Genomic DNA, 24897 nt, shown 5'->3' on the forward strand with positions numbered 1-24897 from the left:
TACGCAGTGGTAGTAATAGTAGTAGTAGTAATATTTCAGACGTAGGGATATCAGTACGGTAGTGGTAGTAATAGTAGTAGTAGTAATATTTCAGACGTAGGGATATCAGTACGGTAGTGGTAGTAATAGTAGTAGTAGTAATATTTCAGACGTAGGGATATCAGTACGCAGTGGTAGTAATAGTAGTAGTAGTAATATTTCAGACGTAGGGATATCGGTACGTAGTGGTAGCAATAGTAGTAGCAGTAATATTTCAGACGTAGGGATATCAGTACGGTAGTGGTAGTAATAGTAGTAGTAGTAATATTTCATACGTAGGGATATCAATACGGTAGTGGTAGTAATAGTAGTAGTAGTAATATTTCATACGTAGGGATATCAGTACGGTAGTGGTAGTAATAGTAGTAGTAGTAATATTTCAGACGTAGGGATATCAGTACGGTAGTGGTAGTAATAGTAGTAGTAGTAATATTTCATACGTAGGGATATCAGTACGGTAGTGGTAGTAATAGTAGTAGTAGTAATATTTCAGACGTAGGGATATCAGTACGCAGTGGTAGTAATAGTAGTAGTAGTAATATTTCAGACGCAGGGATATCAGTACGGTAGTGGTAGTAATAGTAGTAGTAGTAATATTTCAGACGTAGGGATATCAGTACGGTAGTGGTAGTAATAGTAGTAGTAGTAATATTTCAGACGTAGGGATATCAGTACGGTAGTGGTAGTAATAGTAGTAGTAGTAATATTTCAGACGTAGGGATATCAGTACGGTAGTGGTAGTAATAGTAGTAGTAGTAATATTTCAGACGTAGGGATATCAGTACGCAGTGGTAGTAATAGTAATAGTAGTAATATTTCATACGTAGGGATATCAGTACGCAGTGGTAGTAATAGTAGTAGTAGTAATATTTCAGACGTAGGGATATCAGTACGGTAGTGGTAGTAATAGTAGTAGTAGTAATATTTCATACGTAGGGATATCAGTACGCAGTGGTAGTAATAGTAGTAGTAGTAATATTTCAGACGTAGGGATATCAGTACGGTAGTGGTAGTAATAGTAGTAGTAGTAATATTTCAGACGTAGGGATATCAGTACGCAGTGGTAGTAATAGTAGTAGTAGTAATATTTCAGACGTAGGGATATCAGTACGCAGTGGTAGTAATAGTAGTAGTAGTAATATTTCATACGTAGGGATATCAGTACGGTAGTGGTAGTAATAGTAGTAGTAGTAATATTTCAGACGTAGGGATATCAGTACGTTAGTGTTAGTAATAGTAGTAGTAGTAATATTTCAGACGTAGGGATATCAGTGCGTATTGGTAAGAATAGTAGTTTTATTAATATTTCAGACGTAGGGATAACAATGCTTCTAGTAGTAGTAGCAGCAGTAAGATAGTAATAGTAAGAGTATATGAGTATTATAGCAGTACGGTACCAGTAGTAGCAGTAATAGTAGTGGTAGTATTAGTAGTAGCAGTAGTAAGAGTATATGATTATTATAACAATACGGTATTAGTAGTAGTAGTAAGAGTATGTGAGTATTATAGCAGTACGGTAATAGTAGTAGTGGTAGTAGTATTAAGAGTATATGCATATTATAGCAGTACAGTAATAGTAGTAGTGGTAGTAGCAGTAAGAGTGTGTGAGTATTATAGCAGTACGGTAATAGTAGTAGTGGTAGTAGCAGTAAGAGTATGTGAGTATTATAGCAGTACGGTAATAGTAGTAGTGGTAGTAGCAGTAAGAGTGTGTGAGTATTATAGCAGTACGGTAATAGTAGTAGTGGTAGTAGCAGTAAGAGTGTGTGAGTATTATAGCAGTACGGTAATAGTAGTAGTGGTAGTAGCAGTAAGAGTATATGCATATTATAGCAGTACGGTAATAGTAGTAGTGGTAGTAGTATTAAGAGTATATGCATATTATAGCAGTACGGTAATAGTAGTAGTGGTAGTAGTATTAAGAGTATATGCATATTATAGCAGTACGGTAATAGTAGTAGTGGTAGTAGCAGTAAGAGTGTGTGAGTATTATAGCAGTACGGTACTGGTAGTAGTAAGAGTATATGAGTATTATACGGTGCTAGTAGTATTAGTAGCTGAAGTAGAAACAGTAGTATTAGTAGTAGCAGCAGCAGCGGTAATATAATAATTTTATTAGTAGTAATAAGTTTATAAAAGTCGGAGTAGCAGTACGGTTGTAATAGTAGTCGCAGTGGTGGTGATAGTAGTAGTAAACATGATGAGTATGAGCTAGCTAGACGGCTCCAGTGCCTCGATGTCGGTTGTCGCGGGTTCGAACCCCATCAGAATCAAACCATTTGATTATAAAAAATGGTACTTAGCAGCTGCCTGTCACTAGCAGCTGCTACATGTCTGCATCATGATGCCCCAGTGCTAGACATCACTATAAACTGCTACAGGGCATGATGCCCCAGTGCTAGACGTCACTATAAACTGCCACAGGGCATGATGCCCCAGTGATAAATATCACTATAGACTGCCACAATGCAGATATCGTTGCGATATGACTAAAGGCGTTAAAGCTACATTAAAATTCCACACCCCAAAATACACCACTCTCCTGAGCTACATATTTATGTAACTAACTTGTCAGAAACATAGACCAATATACTTCGGTAACTACTGTTGCACATGGATACTTGCATGCCAGCACTTCACATTTCCGTTTTTTTTTTTTAAATTTATTTATCATATTTATTTTCTCCATCAGCCATATTGTTTGGTCATGTAAACCTGAAGAACGATATATTCATGTTTTAACCACAGGGGCTTGTATCGTTGCTTACAATTTACCTGTCATACATGTACTATATAATAACTACATGTATGACAGGTAAATTGTAAGCAACGATACGAGCTCCTGTGGTAGTAACTAAATCCATTTGAATATCCACTGTAGTATTTGTTTGCACACGCCAAAAGCTTGCTGGATAATGTCAACACTTAATAACGTAGCTTGTTGTCACCAATGATTAGTTGGTTTTGTGCATGATAACAAGACGTTGCAAGGAGACAAGTACAATCATTAAAGAGAATACTGTCTGGTTTACTTACGGAAGTTGCATTTTAAGGGATTTATATATATATTCTGTAAGTATCAGTCTACCATTTACATTTATGAAATATGCATTCATATTGAGTCAATGCATGAAAATGGAATAACGTGTTACCGAATGTGCAGAGTCCTACATCTATTCAAATCAAGGTCACAAAACACTCTCTGAGAGTTGTACAGTTGATAATACATCGGCAATTAAATTCACAGAGTTTTTAAATTTGCAAACATTTGTTGCTGATACAGAGAGCTGTACAGTCTCAGTGAGCCAAATGTTCAAATATTAAATCACAGTTAACCCTCACCTAGGTCATTTAATGCGCAGAAAGTTGTTTATATTTAGCAAATGCGATTATATAAAATAAAAATATTATATACACATCATTACCTGTGACTGTGAGGTCAATAAGAGTAGATGAAGATTTTTTAAAAGAAATCATTACTGGTATGTACAGGGATTGCTATCCTCCACTATTATTATACTCACCACTAACACCCAATCTATCGATCCGGTGGCCTAGAGGTTAGAGTGTCCGCCTCGGAAGCGGGAGGTCGTGGGTTAGAACCCCGGCCCTGTCATACCAAGGACTTTAAGAAATGGTACTAACAGCTGCCTGGCTTGGCGCTCAGCATTAAGAGGTTAGTGTTTGGGCTGGTCGGCCTTGTGTAAGGATAATGTGACTGGGTGGGACATCATGCTACATGTTTGCGGCATGATGCCCCAGTGCTAGACATCACTATAAAATGTCACACTGCAGACATCGTAGCGATATGACTGTAAAGCTGTTAAATCTACGTTAAAATTCCAAATGACACAAACACACACCATCTAAATTATTTACAAACACCACTACCTCATATCTATAGTTTTTGAACCCAACACCAACTCCCCATTTACAGTATTCAAACCCACTACTAACTCCCCATCCACAGCAATTTCACCCACCATTAACTCCATGTTCATTGTATTTACACATTCCATTAACTGCTCATCTACATTAGTCACACCCACCACTAATTAACTAATATAATTTAGAATTTACCTCTAAAACTGATCTCCCCATCCACATCATTTACACCCACTAACTCCAAATCTATAGTATTTTCCCACCTCTGACTCCACATCTACCGTATTTATACTCACCACAAACTCCACACCTATTAACATTAACCAATAACTCCCCAAACACAAAGGCACAATGTTGCGTCCGATCATTGTAATCATTAGCTACACTAAGATGTACAAAATCGTTATTATCACACAAGACCTCTAAGATCAACTAAACCTCTAGGATCACATAAAACTACTAAGATCTCACAAAACCACTCAGATCCCATAAAGCCACTAAGATCACACAATATCCCTAGGGTTACACAAAACTCACATAGATCAAACAACACCTATAAGATCACACACCAATTCTAAGACCACATAAAACTACCAATATCACACAAAACGACCAAGATCACACAACCCCTCTTAAAATCCCCACTAAGATCACATGACAGCTCTACGATGACACTACACATCTATGATCACACGAAACTACTAAGATCACAAAACACCTGAAAGATCACGCAAAAACACCATGATCACACAACCGCTCTAATATTGCACAACATCACTAAGATCAAACAACACCTCTATGATCACACACCACTTCTAAGACCACATAAAACTACTAAGATTACACAAAACCACTAAGATAACGTGCCAACTCTGCGCTGGCAATATACCTCTAAGATAACACACAACCACTAATATCACACAAAACATCTAAGATCACACAACATTACTAAGATCTCACACCACCTCTAAGATCACACAAAACCACTACGATTACACAACACGTCTAAGGTGGCACAATATCACTAAGATCACATACCACCTATAAGATCACATAAAACCACTAAGATCACACAACATCTTTAAGATGGTACAAAGCTACTAAGATCACACAACACCTATACAGTGGCAAAAAATCACTAAGATAACATAACACCACTAGGATCACACAAAACCTCTAATATGACTAGGGAATTTAAAGATTATTACATTTTGCATGTAAAAAGCGGTGTACGTATTTGCAGCTTTGATAAGCTCTTTACACAGCAATATTTTTATGCGATTTTATTTGTATAGATATTTTATTTTACGAGCGAGCTGATATTTGTACAATAATTCATAAACTAAATATTAGTTAAGGATAGAACATGGATACCGCTTGTATATTCCTGTCGTAATATTTGCGGCCCAGTCATCATGTACGCATTGTGTTAGATTGAAAGCTCATTTCAACTGGAGTTAATAACCCTGAAACACAGTCATATAAAAATATAAAATGGCCACAGGAGGAGAGGAAAAAGTTGGTCACACTCTTGTCAATGTTGGGGCTTTGACATTAAAAGACAGTAAGTGATTTATAAGTTAAAAGTGAATATTATCATACTCTGCATACTGATAATTGTAATATATTCCTTACTTGGTGGACAATGTCAGTATTTTTTAAATACTCATTTGTTTCATAAGGCCTGACAAACCTAATGAAATATGACAGTTAATAATTTCATATTTTTCAGAGTTTTCATTACATAAGTCTGACATCCTTATTCGAATATGTAAGTGAAAACTTTGAATTTCAGTCGTAGTTTCATGCTAATTTGTTACCTAACGTCGGGCATACATAATGGAATATGTCAGCAAATATGTTCATACCCTGCATACATATGCTTTTAATGCATTTATTAGAAAGGAAAGACAAAAAAGGCCATGTGAAATAGCAATAAAATAGCCAGTGGGAAACGCATCAGAGCTGGCTAAGCCTAAACATGAAATTACTAAGCAACCTAAAACTGTAATATATAACCATGTGCTGAGGTTTTGGTAATTTGATATACCAACTGACCGCAGTGCAAGTCTTTTCATTGGTAATGCGTGTACCCTTCCACCATGACACCTGTTGTACTGGATTTTTGTAAGATGGCATAGTCAACTGATTATACACAATGACATCTATTGTACAGGTTTATGTACGATGACGTAGCATAATGGTTATACATAAAACTTGCATTTAAAATTAACATTTTTATTTCGTTTTAAAGCGTCAAATCATATAGTGTATCAGTCATACAAATATTGAATATACCAAGAAAGAACCCAAAGACAAAATTCGTATCATAAGAAATGAATGTATTCTTTTTTCTCTTATAACAAAGATTGATAACTGACCCCACTCTCTTTGTTCAGTGTAGTATGTGGCTACGTAGTGTGTATTCATATGCAATATGAACCGACCGATAGGGATTGTAACTGCGCGGTGACAGGTAGGAACATTATTGTGTCACTGTTGGCAGGCAATCTTACTACCACAATGTTATGTTTTGTTTGTACAGAGCTTATAATATTATTTACCTTTATGTATAGTACCAACATATCTGCCCTGTACAGAGATATTATATTTTGTAAGAAAAGTGTCAAACATCTATGTATTCTTTTACTCGCACAGACGATGTTCAGATGACCTTTCTCTGGATGATCTCTATCTAGAAGCTGTTCTTATGGAGCATACAAATTATCAACACAAATAATACTGGTAACGATGGCGGTGAATTTGTTGATGATAGAGCATTCCAAGAAAGATGTGTTTGTCTCTGGCACAAGGTAAAGTCAGACTTTATATACGTGCGTTCTTAACAAATTGGAAATTAGACGTCAAAAGAATAAAACTTTTTATTTGTATGTTTCAACTGACAAACAGCTAAACTGAAAAGTCTCATTTTGTTCACATACAATTACCTTGAGGATAATGTAACATTCTAGTTAAACTCTCCAATAACATAATTTGCAAAATCGTGCGTCAGATAAATGCTGTCATCGAAATCCCGTATAATTCAGTCAAAAGTCTACAGTGTTGTCATAAATTGCACTCTTTTATCATTATTAATATTTTTATTTATCACAAGCAAAAGTAAAATAAAATGATATCACAAGGTAAATATAATATTATACAATAAGGTACAAAAGGTAAAATGGCGCCTCATATTACTAGGTCAAATAAGGTTCGATTACCAATATATTTAGATTTATATATGAATAATATAAAACACGCTATATTTTGATATGATTAGAACTTAAAGGTTCAGTAACTGCCTAACCCACCCCACTGTCAACTAGGATTATTATCCGGAACAAGAATATATTATGTTGACATGGTTAGAGCTAGAGGTGGAGTAATCTCCCACCCACCAAACCATCAACCGTGGGTTGTATCCAAAATAGTATATATTATTCTGACATGTATAATAGTTAGAGATGGCTAGAGATTTACTGACTACTCACCCCTCTCGGGCAACCGTCAACCAGGGTAACAAACCGTCGATATCGACTCACCTTCGCTAGCCAAGGTTCCGATGACTCTATCTTGAGATAGGGTTATCAAACCTTTGCTAGGGACGATGATGTGGATTGGTCAAACACACTCTTGAATTGTGCAATCCGAGGTTCATAAACGCATTTAACACATTGATCTCCAGCTAGTTCGTTGTAGGCTGTAACATATCTTACAAAAACACACACACCCATATATATATTGACATTTGCGGGCATATATATATTGTTACGTGATTAGGTTCTTGCAAAACGTAACAAGGACATAGTGAAAACAACAACCTTTGCAATATTTAACAAATAATTAATTTTCTTTGAAAAACAATATAAAAATGGGGAAAAGAACTTACGGTTTTACGAATCAATTCCGAAAATAATCAAGGAATAATCCAATCATTAAAAAATATGTCTTAGTAATAAAATGTTATTTGGGCAGCACCTTATTGATGTATCAACAGTTCTTTGTTGAATCAAAGAAAATAATATTCCAGTTTTTTAATTCTGTGTATATTTCGATAAATGCCCCTGTCCAAGATTTAATATTTAATAGATCGCGATTGATCTTGTTTGTGATGCAATCGATGGCAGTTATCAAAATGATCTTGGAAAATCAAATCAGGCTCAGCAAGGATATATTTTGCGTACATTGCACAGTTTGACAAATGTCATATGGGAACGTTCTTGATTACCGGAGCGATTAATATTTTGCAGTGCAACAAATATATGTCGTGGAGCAAAAAGGTCATGCTGTGATGATATTTACCAACTAAATAAACCGTTAACATTACATCAAACAGCATCCGTGGTTACTGTTGACCATCATAGTAATGATTTACCTCCTTGATCCATGAATGACAATAGTCGTTGTTCTTCCGTGATCGATGGGGTCATTACAGGCATCCACCATGAGAGCATTGTTATGCTTTCTTTACCAGCATCAGCAACACCAGCATCTCGCCAAACTGCACCATTATCATCACATTTTCTTATTTGTACAACAGTGTGCTTAGCTCCAAAGATGACCTTTCTAACATTTCTACAAAATCTGAAGATGTGCGATAATGGAATCGCACATGAAAAACTTGTACGTTCTCCTGACAAGGCTGCTAATCGAGTTGCAAATCCTAAGTTTTAACTTGTATTAACTTCCCATAAAATATCAAAAGCAGCAGCTGGTCTAGGTGCATGTCCAAAAATCAACTGGTTGATCGGCAGCTGAAGTGTCTCGTGGGGTCCTTATTTTAGTATATTGAACATGATCAGCGTTGTTCATAATATCTGTAGCAAACATCATTGATGGACCGGCTGATCTTGTATAATCATCAGATTATCTCGCTAGACCAATTATTGTTGTAGCAACATCGACATCCCTTTGAATCGATTCAATATTTCTTCCATCGATCATATATCAGACAATGCCATAATTCCATTATCAACAAAACCAACTCTCAAATTTTCAGCGTACGGTGTATTAGCCACAACATTAGTTACAAGCTCACCTTCTACTTCAATAAATGCCTCGCAATGTAAGAACAGACCTACTTGTATCGTGAACTTGAAGTTCTATTCTTCCGCGTTGATTTTGCTGTATTGCGTCATAGGAATAAAATTGATAATTACGTACTGATTCGTCTTTGATGATCGGTTCATCCATGTCAAATGCTGGGCCTGACGTATGTTTAAACATTTTATTATATTACTCCTTGATTTAAATCAACGCCGCGCTAACTTTGTCGAGCGAGTACGAAGTCCACTCCCTGCTATTAAATGTACGATAATATTTTTTTTTGTATTTCATCAGATTCTTGATCTATCAACGCTGCTAGTTTTTAGTTGCTGCTTCATTTATTAGTTTACTGACATTTGCAGGCATATCTTCAGTGGACGGTAAAACCGTCACTGGTTTTCGTCGTATTAATCTCGATAGTCTTTCTTTGACTGCCGAGAACGCCTTACCAGCAACGTTGACGATTGCAGCAGGAGCTTTTTCACGAACAATATCCAAAGCTTTCATTGATAATTGTTTTGCAACGGGTGTTACTTTTGGAGCCATCCTTCTAAATAATCCCTGAACAACATCGCCAAGTCCATCTCCGTAATACGCTCTATAAACTGGTAATCGTGAGTTTTACTGCTCTGACCATCATGGGTCTACGCTGACTTCTCTGTATGATTATATTGTTCTATTTGTCATTTATCTAATCATAGTGATTTAATCACCATAATCATCAACAAGTTCATCAATGAGTTCTCGGTAATCGCCAATATAAATGATACCACCTTGAAATAATCGTCGACAAATATCAGCTGCTTCATTGATTATTTCTGGTGAGTTGTTTCCAGCACGTGCTCCTCCTACGAGAACTTCTAGCCGCGATATGTCGTTGAGGATAGTATCAAGACAAACAAGATTACCTCCTTTAAAACCGTTACATGTTGGTTGCATTAGGTTGAGATTGTTGACGCCGCTGTACCCTTATTGTATGTACTCTATTAAAAAATTTAATAAACTCTGGATTATTTGCACGGTACCCTAAAGTTTTGTGAGCAAAATGCACAATAGCAGGCCAGTAATAAGGGTTAATATTATATATTGGTTTTAAATAATCTTTCATTTTTTTCGAATCAACGGCAATATTTTCTAATGTTTCTGGTTCAACATCAACCATCAGCGTCCTTGCATTTAGCATTATTATTGCTTGTATATTTTTACCCTGTGTAGGAAGCTTTATTTTTGCTTTAAAAAAGTGGTCCGCTCAGCCTCCCTGCTGCTCAAACGCATTAAAAGATATGTCTACCAATGGCTAGGCCCAGCTTAAAGCGCGTGTCTAATCACACCATCAACATGCGCATAGAAAAATGTCTACCAAAGACAAGGCCGAGCTTAAAGAAGATGACTAAAGTTAAACTGGTTATTGAAACCATGAAGCGTACAAACTTGTTTCAAACGAAGATAAAGACTTTCGATAGTTTACATTAGCTGTTTCTGAACTGTAGATACTGCGTTGTTTTATTGTTTGTGTTAGCTGTCCCTGTCCTTGAGATATTGTGGGGTTTTATTTTACATTAGCTATGTCTGAACTGTATATATTGAGTATTGAGGTCTTTATTTTATATAATACAGGTGTTTACCCCCACAGTTTTGCTTCAAACAAACTTGTAGCAAAACACATTTGTTTTAAACTTCACAGTATAAAACTGCTACTTCTGCAATAAAATAAAGCAGCAGCAGATGACGTTACGGTGGTAGTTCTAGTGATATGATGGTGGTAGTAGAAGTTGTATAGTAGGTGTAGTAGTAGTCATATGATGATGGTTGTCGTATTAGTGATCTGATGATTGTAGTATTGGTCTGATGGTGCAGTTACTAATAATAGTATCCTATTTCGGGAAAGGCAACAAATCACTTGATGATAGTAGTATTAGTAGTAGTGATATAATGATATTAGTTTATTGATCACGTTATCGGTGACATCTTGGTGTCGGAGCGGTATCTATATGAACTGCTTGCAAAACGGTTTTATATTAAACGGAAATAACTTATTTTATTTGGACGAATTATGTCACTAGAAAGACATCCAGATCCCAAGTATGGATGTAAGTTTTTTTTTTAAGAGCTTAATATTGGTAACCAAGGCATTTCAAATCTGACATGTATACTTTTACACTGTGGCCAAGTCTGAACTCGATAAATAGTTACGATCGATATAAAACAAAAGCACAGTCACTCAAAGTACCTAAGAATTTATTTTTGTCGTTAGTGGATAAGTGTCCATTGATTGAAGGTTTAAATTGTATTTTTGGCATTAGTGGATCCGTGAACATTGATAGAGCATTTAAAAGTTATATTTTGACGTTATTCAAATGGAGGGTCTCTTGCTTGCAATGACGAATGTTGTAGAGACCAATGCAAATAATTATATATTTGCTCACAAAAGACATGTATGACTTTTGTTTGAGATTTATTGTATACAAAGTATATTCAGGTCAATATTTTTTTAACACTAAAAATTATAGTCCACTGCATGGCAGGGCTGTTCAAGGTGCACAACCAGGAAAGTCACTGTAGCCTGAAAAGTAGGTCAAAGTGCCCAAGTTATACCGTCATGTTTAAAACTAGTCTTGATGGAATCAACATTCGTTTAGTTCGACCCATATTTGTTTGTCATTGTAACCTGCAAAACATTTAATGTAATGAAAGACAAAACAACTTAGAATCGCGGTACATCATGGCTTGGTGTTGTCACTTAGAACTTTCATGGACCTAGCTCTAACTGTCAAGTCTCGGGTCTCAGGTCAACATAACTTTCATGAACCTTTCTGTAAGGGCAGGTTTGAGGTCAAGATAAGTTTTTGTTGTCCAAACTGTCAAAAAAAACTTTTGTTAAAGGTAAGAGAATTAAATGTGTCATCTAGTATTAAAAGGTAAGTAAGAATAGTTTGTAAATCTATATATAACTGTTTTTAATTTCTTTATAAACTTTATATATATATATATATATATATATATATATATATATATATATATATATATATATATATATATATATATATATATATATATATATATTGGATGTGTCTAAAATTTCTGACCTTGATCAGAAACGTTTGCAATGTGCCCACCTCAATGTCCATAGGGAGTTTATATCGGATTGTCTTCATTTTCCATCATCTGGAGTTGTGCACAGGTGAAGGCCACCCTTTCTTGTAGTAGATATATCTACGTGGTATCACGGTACCAATTGTTTTTTCATATACATTAATGCTAATATTTAGTGAAATAAATATGCTTTCGATCCATTTCTGAATGCACGTCATACACAGTCATAGAGAACAAAGGTATAGTGTCAGTTTGACGAATACAAAACCAGATACTTCACCGCATTTAAGAGAGATAGCTATGCTGGGACTAAACAGGGGTACCAGTTATCCTGTCACAACGGTTGCATCTTCAAAGATGTGTACCACATTTGTAAAAATCTTTAAACATTACAGAATATGATTTAAATATGAATTAACACAATCTCATATGCTGCCAGGAACCTTAACTTTTAAGCCTGATAAAAAGTACAATTCTAACCTAATGCACGATTCACCGCTAGATTTTACGTTTATTTCTGAATATTTTAATCTGCACCCACTTGGGGTTGTACAGTTGGTACCGTTATACCCTATACACCATGGTCCTGTTTTCTTCTTTGTATTACTTTGCACATAGTAACTGGGTCACGCGGTTTCGGTAACCGCATAATGATCTTTGTCAATTGCATATGCAAGTATTTGCATATTTAACTATGCTTCTTAGTGAACTTGATGCGTGTGGTATGAGGAGTGTATCTTAAATGTGTCTTTTATTTTAGTACCAGTCGACATTTTCAATTTGAATTAATTTTTAAACAAAACAATCAACCTTAGCAAGAATCTAACCACATATATTTCGTTGTTAGGTCGTATCGCATCCTTTTGCATGACGGAATTAAGCTGTCGAAATAGTAAACATATTTTTGAAAAACATTGTCTTATTCATCAATGTATAATTTCTAACCTGAAAATGTTGCCTGTGGGTCTCTAACAGCGTAAACTTACAGACAAACGTGATAGGGTGGGGTTGGGTGTCGTGGCAAGAGAAACAACGGCTTTCCTCGTGAATAAAATTGGTAGTTGTAGTAGTGACAGTACCGTAGTGGGAGTAGCAATACTGTTGTAGTAGTAACAGTACAGTAGTGGGAGTAGCAATAATGTTGTAGTAGTAACAGTACAGTAGTGGGAGTAGCAATACTGTTGTAGTAGTAACAGTACAGTAGTGGGAGTAGCAATAATGTTGTAGTAGTAACAGTACAGTAGTGGGAGTAGCAATACTGTTGTAGTAGTAACAGTATAGTAGTGGGAGTAGCAATAATGTTGTAGTAGTAACAGTACAGTAGTGGGAGTAGCAATACTGTTGTAGTAGTAACAGTATAGTAGTGGGAGTATCAATAATGTTGTAGTAGTAACAGTACAGTAGTGGGAGTAGCAATACTGTTGTAGTAGTAACAGTATAGTAGTGGGTGTAGCAATACTGTTGTAGTAGTAACAGTACAGTAGTGGGAGTAGCAATAATGTTGTAGTAGTAACAGTACAGTAGTGGGAGTAGCAATACTGTTGTAGTAGTAACAGTATAGTAGTGGGAGTAGCAATAATGTTGTAGTAGTAACAGTACAGTAGTGGGAGTAGCAATACTGTTGTAGTAGTAACAGTATAGTAGTGGGTGTAGCAATACTGTTGTAGTAGTAACAGTACCGTAGTGGGAGTAGCAATACTATTGTAGTAGTAACAGTACAGTAGTGGGAGTATCAATAATGTTGTAGTAGTGACAGTACCGTAGTGGGAGTAGCAATAATGTTGTAGTAGTAACAGTACAGTAGTGGGAGTAGCAATACTGTTGTAGTAGTAACAGTACAGTAGTGGGAGTAGCAATACTATTGTAGTAGTAACAGTATAGTAGTGGGTGTAGCAATACTGTTGTAGTAGTAACAGTACAGTAGTGGGAGTAGCAATACTGTTGTAGTAGTAACAGTACAGTAGTGGGAGTAGCAATACTATTGTAGTAGTAACAGTACAGTAGTGGGAGTAGCAATACTGTTGTAGTAGTAACAGTACAGTAGTGGGAGTAGCAATAATGTTGTAGTAGTAACAGTACAGTAGTGGGAGTAGCAATAATGTTGTAGTAGTAACAGTACAGTAGTGGGAGTAGCAATACTGTTGTAGTAGTAACAGTACAGTAGTGGGAGTAGCAATACTATTGTAGTAGTAACAGTATAGTAGTGGGTGTAGCAATACTGTTGTAGTAGTAACAGTACCGTAGTGGGAGTAGCAATACTATTGTAGTAGTAACAGTACAGTAGTGGGAGTAGCAATAATGTTGCAGTAGTGACAGTACCGTAGTGGGAGTAGCAATAATGTTGTAGTAGTAACAGTACAGTAGTGGGAGTAGCAATACTGTTGTAGTAGTAACAGTACAGTAGTGGGAGTAGCAATACTATTGTAGTAGTAACAGTATAGTAGTGGGTGTAGCAATACTGTTGTAGTAGTAACAGTACCGTAGTGGGAGTAGCAATACTATTGTAGTAGTAACAGTACAGTAGTGGGAGTAGCAATACTGTTGTAGTAGTAACAGTACAGTAGTGGGAGTAGCAATACTATTGTAGTAGTAACAGTACAGTAGTGGGAGTAGCAATACTGTTGTAGTAGTAACAGTACAGTAGTGGGAGTAGCAATAATGTTGTAGTAGTAACAGTATAGTAGTGAGTGTAGCAATACTGTTGTAGTATTCACAATACAGAAGTGGGAGTAGCAATACTGGTGTAGTAGTAACAACTCAGTAGTGGGAGTAGCAATACTGTTGTAGTAGTAACAATACAGAAGTGGGAGCAGCAATACTGTTTAAGTAACAGGGGCAGTATTATTGACACTACGGAGGTAGCAGTAGTATCATTAGTAGTAGTAGTAGGTAATATTATTAGTAGTACTATTATTATTGGTAGTAGTAATAGTAGTAGTAATAGTAGTACTAGTAGTAGCAGTAGTAGTAGTACCAGTAGCAGTAGTAGTAGCAATGCCAGTAGAGGAGCAGCAGTAGTATGAGGAAGAGTAGCAGTACAGTGATAGTATTAGTACTAGTAGTAGTGGGGCCCATAGTGGCCGAGTGGTCTAAAGCGCACTCCGTTGCGGATCACTGCCATGTCACCTCAGTCTGCGCCGGTTGGAGTCTCTGATTCAGCCAATGTGGGTATGTGAGACAGCTTGCCAGTAGCTCCTCGTGGGTCGGTGGTTCTTTCCGGGATTTGCCAGGGTTCTTCCTCCACCATTAATTCTGGCCTTTATGTATAGCATATCGTGTGCTGAAAAATGGCGTTAAACCCCACTAATAGTAGTAGTAGTAGTAGTAATGCCAGTAGAAGAGTAGTAGTAGTATGGGAAGGAGTAGCAGTACAGAATAGTAACAGTATCAAAAGTAGCAATGCCAGTAGAAGAGCAGTATTAGTAGCATAACTATAAGTAGTAGTTCAGATGCAGGAGTAGCAATAATATTGTAGTAGTAACAGTACAGTAGTGGGAGTAGCAATACTGTTGTAGTAGTAACAGTACAGCAGTGGGAGTAGCAATACTTTTGTAGTAATACCAGTACAGTAGTGGGAGTAGCAATACTGTTATAGTAGCAGGAGCAGTAGTATTAACACCACAGATGTATTAGTAGTAGTAGCGTTATTAGTGGTAGTAGTAGTAGTAGTAGGTAATAGTAGTAATATTAGTATTTGTAGTAGTAATAGTAGTACTAGCAGTAGTAGTAATATTAGTAGCAATGCCAGTAGAGGAGCAGTAGTAGTATGAGGAAGTGTAGCAGTACAGTGGTAGTAGTAGTACGAGTAGTAGTGGGGCCCCGAATGGCCTAATGGTCTAAAGCGCACTCCGTTACTGATCACTGCCACCTCTCCTCAGTCTGCGCCGGTTGGAGTCTCGGATTCAGCCAATGTGGGTATATGAGACAGCTTGCCAGTAGCTTCTCTTGGGTCGGTGGTTCTTTCCGGGGTTTTCCCGGGTTCTTCCTCCACCATGAATACTGGCCTTTATGTATAGCATATCGTGTGCTGAAATATGGCGTTAAACCCCACTAGAAGAAGATGTAGTGATGCCAGTAGTATGAGGGGGAGTAGCAGTACAATAGTAGTAACAGTAGCAGTAGTTGCAATGCCAGTAGAGGAGCAGCAGTAGTAGTAGTATAAATGCCACAGAAGTAGTGGTAGTAGTAGTTAAGACGCAGGAGTACGGTAGTAGGAGTAATAGTACAAAAGTAGCAGTAGCAGTAGTAGTAGTAGTAAAGAAGTCGGAAAAGCTGTACGGTAGCAATAGTAGTATTAACAATACAGAGGTAGAAGTAACAGCCGGGTAGCAGTAGTAGTAGCAGCAGCAGTAATACCAAACGTACCAGTAATCATTTTTAGTTGTGTTAGTAGTGACTGAATAGACTAATTTACATTTGTGTTACAAGTACTGAATAGGAAGATTAATTTAATTGTGGTAATCCCAATGGGTTCGAGCAATCCGATTAGCGGTAGGACTGGATATATATATATATATATATATATATATATATATATATATATATATATATATATATATATATATATATATATACTGTATGTGTGTGTGTGTGTGTGTGTGTGTGTGTGTGCTGAGATACCTGCTTGCCAGTACTGAACGTCGATATTGGAATGTATTTATTAGATTTAATCTCTATATCAGCCATATTGTATGCCTAGGTAATGTCGTAACTAAAGTCAATTGAATGTTCTTGAATAGTCATTGTATTATTTGTCAGTACACGCCAAAGTCTAGCCAAATAAGATCAACTATTATTAACATAGCTTGTTGTCATGCAATGATTGGTTGGTTCTGTGTATGATAACAAGACTTTGCTTAGAGACATGTAGGATCGTTACAGAGAAACAGTCTAGTTAGCTTGGGAAACTTGCATTTTAAGGGAAGTATCAATATTTTGTAAGTATCAGTCTACTATTTACTATTATAAGACTATATGTATTTGCAATATCATCACACAACACATTTATGTTACCTGTGTTCACAATTGATTGAACTCGTATTGAATCAATGTATGAAATTGGAATAACGTTGTACTGATTGTGTTGAGATGTAGGTTTACTCATGTCAAGGTCACTAAAACATTCAAGAGTTGTGCAGTAATGATACATTGGTAATTGAATTCACAGAGTTTTAACATTTTTTAAACCTAGATGCACAGTCGTACGATCAAATAGAGACAAATGTTCACGTATTAAACAACATTTAACCCACACCTAGGTCATTTAATGCACACATAGTTGTTCATTTTGAATGAGTGAAATTATAATGTAAAATACCACTTGTACGTCATATCCTGTGATTGTGAGGTCAGTTACATTAGATGAATCTTCTATAACAGCAATTATTCACATTATTTACACCCACCCCACCCCTTGTATCACAGAATTTACACCCATTATTAACTTCCCAATCCACAATATACTTATATACCTGACATGGTCACATGATGATATCTCTTCAGTGATTTATACATTTAATGGTAGTGATATGCATGGGATGGATAAAAGCTAATGTGTATACAGTTATGTATAACCTTTTATGGTAGTTACGTACATGACATAGATCAGGCTAGTATTTCGCTATTTATATTTTGTAGCCAAATCCTCGTGTCAGCATAACGTTAGGGTGACAACTCCCTCCACTTGCACTATATAACCCTTGAAGAACATTAAACCGACGCCATGGCAACAGGAGGAGAGGAAAAACTTGTCAGGGATCTGGTCAAAGTTGGGGATTTGACACTTGAAGACAGTAAGTGATCTATATGTTACATATAGAATCCCATTTGCTCTTTAGTAATCCATTGATATATACACTTTCTTCTTATCCATGTTGATAAATAGCCTATTATGTACATGTTATTATATCGACATGTGTAGAAGTTAGAGGTTGAATAATCGCCCCATATCCTCCCACCGTCAACCAGGGCAAGTGTCCGTCACAATGAACTGGTCACATATAATCTTGAGTCGTCAAATCCAAAGTTCGTAAACGCATTTAACACATGTATCTCCAGCAGATCAGATCATATTCGATATATATATATATATATATATATATATATATATATATATATATATATATATATATATATAGAGAGAGAGAGAGAGAGAGAGAGAGAGAGAGAGAGAGCTATAAATATACACCAGACAGAAAGGAAAGTGCTGTCAGAGAAGAAGAATACGATCATACAGGTTCGATAATTCTTAATTCATCCTCTACGGAGATTTGAACCCAGATTCGTGGGTAAATGGCACCCTTCGCCCTGCCTGCACGCACAAGCCCATCTCCCCTCACGACAAAGCACACATCACCAAAAATGATGCTATTATAGTATATATATATATATATATATATATATATATATATATATATATATATATATATATATATATATATATATATATATATATATAAACCAAGGAGGTTAGGATGAGGTGTATAACCCAGCTGATTTTAAGATTCTATTATTGTTCATCTCTTTTTCTCTGTTTGTCAATAAGTCTATTGGTTTTACTGAGAGAGAGAGAGAGAGAGAGAGAGAGAGAGAGAGAGAGAGAGAGAGAGAGAATTATTTGGATTTTAATGTAGCTTTAAAAATTTTCAGTCATATCGCTACGATGCCTGCAGTTTGGCAGTTTGTAGTGATGTCTAGCACTTGGCATGATGTCTTACCTAGTAATATCATCCTGACACCTGGCGGAACAGTCCTAAAACTGATATATTAATGCTGAGCGCCAAGCAAGGCAGCTGTTAGTACCATTTGTACAGGTTTTTGGTATGACTCGGCCGGGGATCGTACCCACGACCTCCTGCACGCGAGGCGGACACTCCAACAACTAGGTTATCTGTGATATATATTTATATATATATATATATATATATATATATATATATATATATATATATATATATATATATATATCCCAGCTTATATTTTTTATTGACTTCAGAAAACTTAAACCTGGATTTGTAGCTAATTGACATTGTGGAAAAAGAAAATACTTTATAGGGCCATATTTTAACGATAAAAGAGATTACTCAATAAAGATTTCTACTATCAAAAAAAAAATAAAACTTAGATGACACTTCATGGAGAGAAGTCAAATATTAACTTCGATGAAATTAGCAATTATAAGCACTGAGTCTCTCAGAAAATGGGTCGATGAAACTGTATTGTCACCTGTACAAACCTATGGAAACACCATGGATTAAATCATCCCCACCCCAATATCGTATTGATTCTAACACTCATGGTTCAATTAAGGACAATAACGAATTAATATTTCGTTGTATCGACATATTTTTATGTTCAAACGAATTAATATTATAAATAAGATTTTGTTTTGTTTAAGGCAGGATAATAGTACGATTAAAAATATTTTGAAATATTATTTATTTTATAAAATTTAAAAATAAATAATAATAATTGCCTGTATATTACTTAAGTCTTCCCGTAATTTTACAGACATACATATCTGTAGGAAGCATTTCGTATGCATAATAAAACAATTTGTTTAGTTACTCATTTGTCGAGGGGATAGAGTTGGATGGGTGTGGCTGTATGACAACATATTTTAGAAGTTACTGCACTGCAAAGCTATGGATGTCACACCCACTGTAAGCAGAAGACGTTTACTAATGTTTATTTTTCGCTTCGTTGCATTGACTGCAAAGTATCAAACATTTAAATTTATACAGGTGATGATACCCGTGGAAACTCTGATATGGAAACAAAAGGTGTAGAGATTATGATGGGGTTTTACTGTTTCTGAAAATCTATGATGATTATGTTCACAAGTTCACAAATAAATCATTTGTCTACTAAATCATTCACTAAATAACTTGCTTTGTGTTAAAGTGCTACAACGAAAATAATTTGTAATGATAATATTCTGTTTATATTCGTTAACATTTACTCCAAAATTATTGTAATACTTTATGAACAATATTGTTTCATATGTACTGCGATAAATGTAGCATTGTCTTTTCGTTGACAACACAATACAGTGTTGATTACGCAATGGTCAAGAATGTGAGACAATAGTAGTAAAGTGGGACGATATAGCGTCAATGCGACTGATCATTAAAAACTACCCTATGACGATATAGCGTTTATGTAAATTTAACATTAACCACCCTGGGACGATATAGCGTCTATGTAAATTTAACATGGACAAAAACCCCTGGGACTGTATAGCGTCAAGGGAATTTAACATGGGAATATGGGACTGTATAGCGTCAAGGGAAATTGAACAGGGTGGGTCTGTTGAGCGTCAAGGGGAAATGGAACAGGGTCAGGACCCTATTTTAAAAGGGTCCCGACCTGATGGATCTATGGAAATGGAACAGGCAAAAATTGAAACAGGGAGGGTCTCTATTTTTTTATATAAAAAATAAACAATAAAAAGGGGCAGGCAATTGAAATCCCAATGGGTTATAGGAATCATATTAGCGGTAGGACTGGATAGACTTATATATATATATATATATATATATATATATATATATATATATATATATATATATATATATATATATATACTGACCGTCGATATTTGAATTTATTTGTTAGATTTAATCTCTATATCAGCCTTATTGTTTGCCCAGGTAAACTTGAGGAACATATGCATGTCGTAACTAAAGTCGTTGAATTTTATTGAATAGTCATTGTATTATTTGTCGGTACATGGCAAAGTCTAGCCAAATAATGTCAACTATTATTAACATAGCTTGTTGTCATGCAATGATTGGCTGGTTCTGTGTATGATAACAAGTCTTGCTTAGAGACAAGTACGATCGTTACAGATAATACAGACTAGTTAGCTTTGGAAACATATATTTCAAGACATGTATCAATATTTTGTAAGTATCAGTCTACTATTTACTATTATAAGACTATATGTATTTGCAATAGCATCACACCAAAACATATTCATGTTACCTGTGTTCACAATTGCTTGAAATATTGAAGCAATGTATCAAATTGGAATAACGTTGTACTGATTGTGCAGAGTTTAAGATTTACTCATGTCATGGTGACTAAAACATTCAAGGGTTGTGCAGCAATGATACATTGGTAATTGAATTCACATAGTTTTAACATTTTTTAAACCTAGATGCGCAGTTGTACGATCAAACTGAGACAGGTGTTCATGTATTAAATAATATTTAACTCACACCTAGGTCATTTAATATACAGAAAATTGTTCATTTTTAACGAGTGAGATTATGATGTAAATTATCACTTGTACGTCATATCCTGTGATTGTGAGGTCAGTAACGTTAGATGATGCTTCTTTAACAGCAATAATTCACAGTATTTACACCCATTATTCACATCTCCATCCACAATATACTTATGTACCTGACATGGACACAGGATGATGTCTCTTTAACGATTGATACATTTAGTGGTAGTTATGTCCATTGACATGCATACAACCTGATATCTCTTCAATGATTTATACATTTAATGGTAGTCATGTCTATAACATGGATGCAACCTGACATCTCTTCAATGATTTATAAATTTAATGATCATAAATTTAATGATAGTGATGTCCATGACATGCATACAACCTGATATCTCTTCAATGATTTATAAATTTAATGATCATAAATTTAATGATAGTGATGTCCATGACATGCATACAACCTGATATCTCTTCAATGATTTATACATTTAATGGTAGTCATGTCTATAACATGGATGCAACCTGACATCTCTTCAATGATTTATAAATTTAATGATCATAAATTTAATGATAGTGATGTCCATGACATGCATACAACCTGATATCTCTTCAATGATTTATAAATTTAATGATCATAAATTTAATGATAGTGATGTCCATGACATGCATACAACCTGATATCTCTTCAATGATTTATACATTTAATGGTAGTTATGTCAATAACATGCATACAACCTGATATCTCTTCAATGATTTATACATTTAATGGTAGTTATGTCTATAACATGCATACAACCTGATATCTCTTCAATGATTTATAAATTTAATGATAGCCATGTCCATGACATAAATACCGAATGCTATCTCTTCAATTATTTATGCATTTAATGGTAGTGATATGCATGGCATTGATTAAATATAATGCTTATACAGTTATGATAGTTACGTACATTATATAGATAAGGCTAGTATTTTGCTATATACATATTTTTTGCAGCCAAATCCTCGTGTCAGCATAACGTTAGGGTGACAACTCCCTCCACTTGCATTATATAACCCTTGAAGCACATTACACCGACGCCATGGCAACAGGAGGACAGAACAAACTTGTCAGGGATCTAGTCATAGTTGGGGCTTTGACACTTGAAGATAGTAAGTGATCTATATGTTACATATAAAATCCCATTTGCTCTTTAGTAATCCATTGATATATACACTTTCTTATTCTCCTTGTTGATAAATAGCCTATTATGTACGTTTTAGTATATCGACATGTTCAGAAGTTAGAGATTGAATAATCGCCCCATATCTCCCACCGTCAACCAGGGCTAGTGTTCGTCACAATGACCTGGTCACATATAATCTTGAGTCGTGAAATCCAAAGTTCATAAACGCATTTAACACATGTATCTCCAGCAGATCAGATCAGATTTCATATATATCTAGACAGAGAGAGAGAGAGAGACAGAGAGAGACAGAGACAGAGAGAGAGATAAAGAGAGAGAGAGAGAGACGGGGGAGAGAGGGGGAAAGAGAGAGTTATAAATATACACCATACAGAAAGGAAAGTGCTATCAGAGAAGAATAATACGAGCATACAGGTTAGATAAATCTTAATTCATCTTCTACGGAGATTCGAACCCAGGTCCGAGGGTAAATGGCACACTTCGCCCTGCCTGCACACACGAGCCCATCTTCCCTCACGAGAAAGCACACATCACCAATAAATGATGCTACTTTATATGTTAGTATCAATTTTACAGGTTTTTGGTATAACTCGACCGGCAAGCGAACCCACGACCTTCCGCACCTGAGGCGGACACTCTAATCATCAATCAAGTTATATGTGATCTATCTATCTCTCTCTCTCTTTATATATATATATATATATATATATATATATATATATATATATATATATATATATATATCCCAGTTTATAGTCTCTATTGTCTTCAAAGCATTTAAATCAAATATTTGACGCTGGAATAGTTAACGACGAAATCCCAGTAATCTTAGGCCATGTCCTGCTGCTTTTTTTAATGCCATTCCGGCAGCGGTTCCAACTGCGCCTGACGCTTATGCTATCCACGCTGAAATAGCTGCGAGAAGTGGAAAAGTACCACCTGTTGTAATTGTGTCTTTGATCGAGGCCGCAGAAAGACTGAGTTTAATACCCTTTTTTGATTGTTTGGCCTTGCTGAAGTGGTTAAGTTGCCGTTCTGTCAGCGATATCTTATAATGACCACCCGTTATTTGATCGTGCTTTAGCGTTATCGTGGAAACACATTTTATTGCTAAATCCGATTGAAGTTTATTAATCTGACCAGGAGTCAGACTAACACTAATGTGATGACCGCTCCGGTTGCCTAGTGGTTAGCGCGTCCGCCTCGGATGCGGGATGTCGTGGGTTCGATCCCCGGCCGAGTCATACCAAAGACTTATAACAATGGTACTTACAGCTGCCTCGCTTGGCGCTCAGCATTAAGAGGTTATTGTTAGAACTGGTCGGCCCGGTGTCAGGTTAATGTGACTGGGTGGGACATCGTGCTACATGTCTGCGGCATGATGCCCCAGTGCTGGACATCACTATAAACTGCCACATTGCAGACATCGTAGCGATATGACTGAAAAATTTTTAAAGCTACGTTAAAAATGCAAATCATATCACACACTAACGTGATGATATGACATTTTATTATAATACTCGTGCTTTAATTAAAGAGTTTCTACCGGTGCATCAACTACTCTCATTCGACCGCTACCACCTTCAGGCAACATCGATTTATCGCTGAGTATAACCGCGATGATTGCTCTTTAGTAAGGAATACCAACAATATTCATGTGAACATTAGCTCTGAAATATATTTCAACAGCAGATTGTTTCGATAAATCAAGATGCTCCAATGAAAAGTATTATATTGGATACAAATTTGTAAAATCCAGCTATGATATTTGTAAACTGGTATCTACGTTTTGATCACGTCCCATAAACGTCATTAAACGGTGAAATGCGCGCGCCACATGATTATGTTGAAAATTTAATAATATATCCTCAGCTGGTTCTTATTGTCCGTTTATTCTCAACGAGACCCCGGTAACGCCCAGTTTGTCAAATATCATATCAGATCGATATTAATGACCTACTCGACCATTTTTTTGCAGTGCAACAACTGTATATCGTACCGCAGAAACACCCTGCCGTGATGCTATATGCCAAGTAAATAAACCCTGTACAGTACTTTGAACAACATCCGTGGTTACTGTTAAATATGATATTAATGATTTACCACCCTGATCTATGAATGACAATAATCGTTGTTCTTCTGCGATCGATGGGGTCATTACAGGCATCGACAGCGAGAGTTTTGATATATTTACTTTACCAGCAACATCACCAGCAGCAGCAAATTCTCGCCAGATTGCATCGTCATCATCACCTTTTCTTACGAGCACAACAGTGTGCTTAGCTCCAAAAATGACCTTTCTAACATTTCAACAAAATCCAAAGATGTGAGATGATGAAATCGCACATGAAAATCTTCTATTATTTCCTTTCATCATTGCTGTACGAGTTGCAAATCCCAAGTTGAAAT

At 36.0% G+C, this 24897-nt stretch overlaps 1 protein-coding gene across 2 annotated transcripts in view; it reads left to right on the plus strand.

Moving 5' to 3' along the window:
• The first annotated feature begins 3045 nt into the window (after positions 1-3045).
• Positions 3046-24897, plus strand: part of LOC149789689 (uncharacterized) — a 140671-nt gene continuing 118819 nt past the window's right edge. The window contains exons 1-4 of one of the 2 annotated variants that reach the window (XM_089971705.1): positions 3046-3111; positions 6583-6737; positions 17701-17855; positions 22299-22453. In XM_089971705.1, the coding sequence (XP_089827831.1) occupies positions 22384-22453 (70 nt within the window). In that variant the 5' untranslated portion in view covers positions 3046-3111; positions 6583-6737; positions 17701-17855; positions 22299-22383. Of the gene's footprint in view, positions 3112-6582; positions 6738-16918; positions 17001-17700; positions 17856-22298; positions 22454-24897 lie in introns of those variants that run through there. The other variant, XM_089971704.1, reaches the window with a different exon arrangement.

Source organism: Sinohyriopsis cumingii, chromosome 10 (assembly GCF_028554795.1).
Source record: "Sinohyriopsis cumingii isolate HCF-2022 chromosome 10, ASM2855479v2, whole genome shotgun sequence".
Classification (NCBI taxonomy): Eukaryota; Metazoa; Mollusca; class Bivalvia; order Unionida; family Unionidae; genus Sinohyriopsis; species Sinohyriopsis cumingii.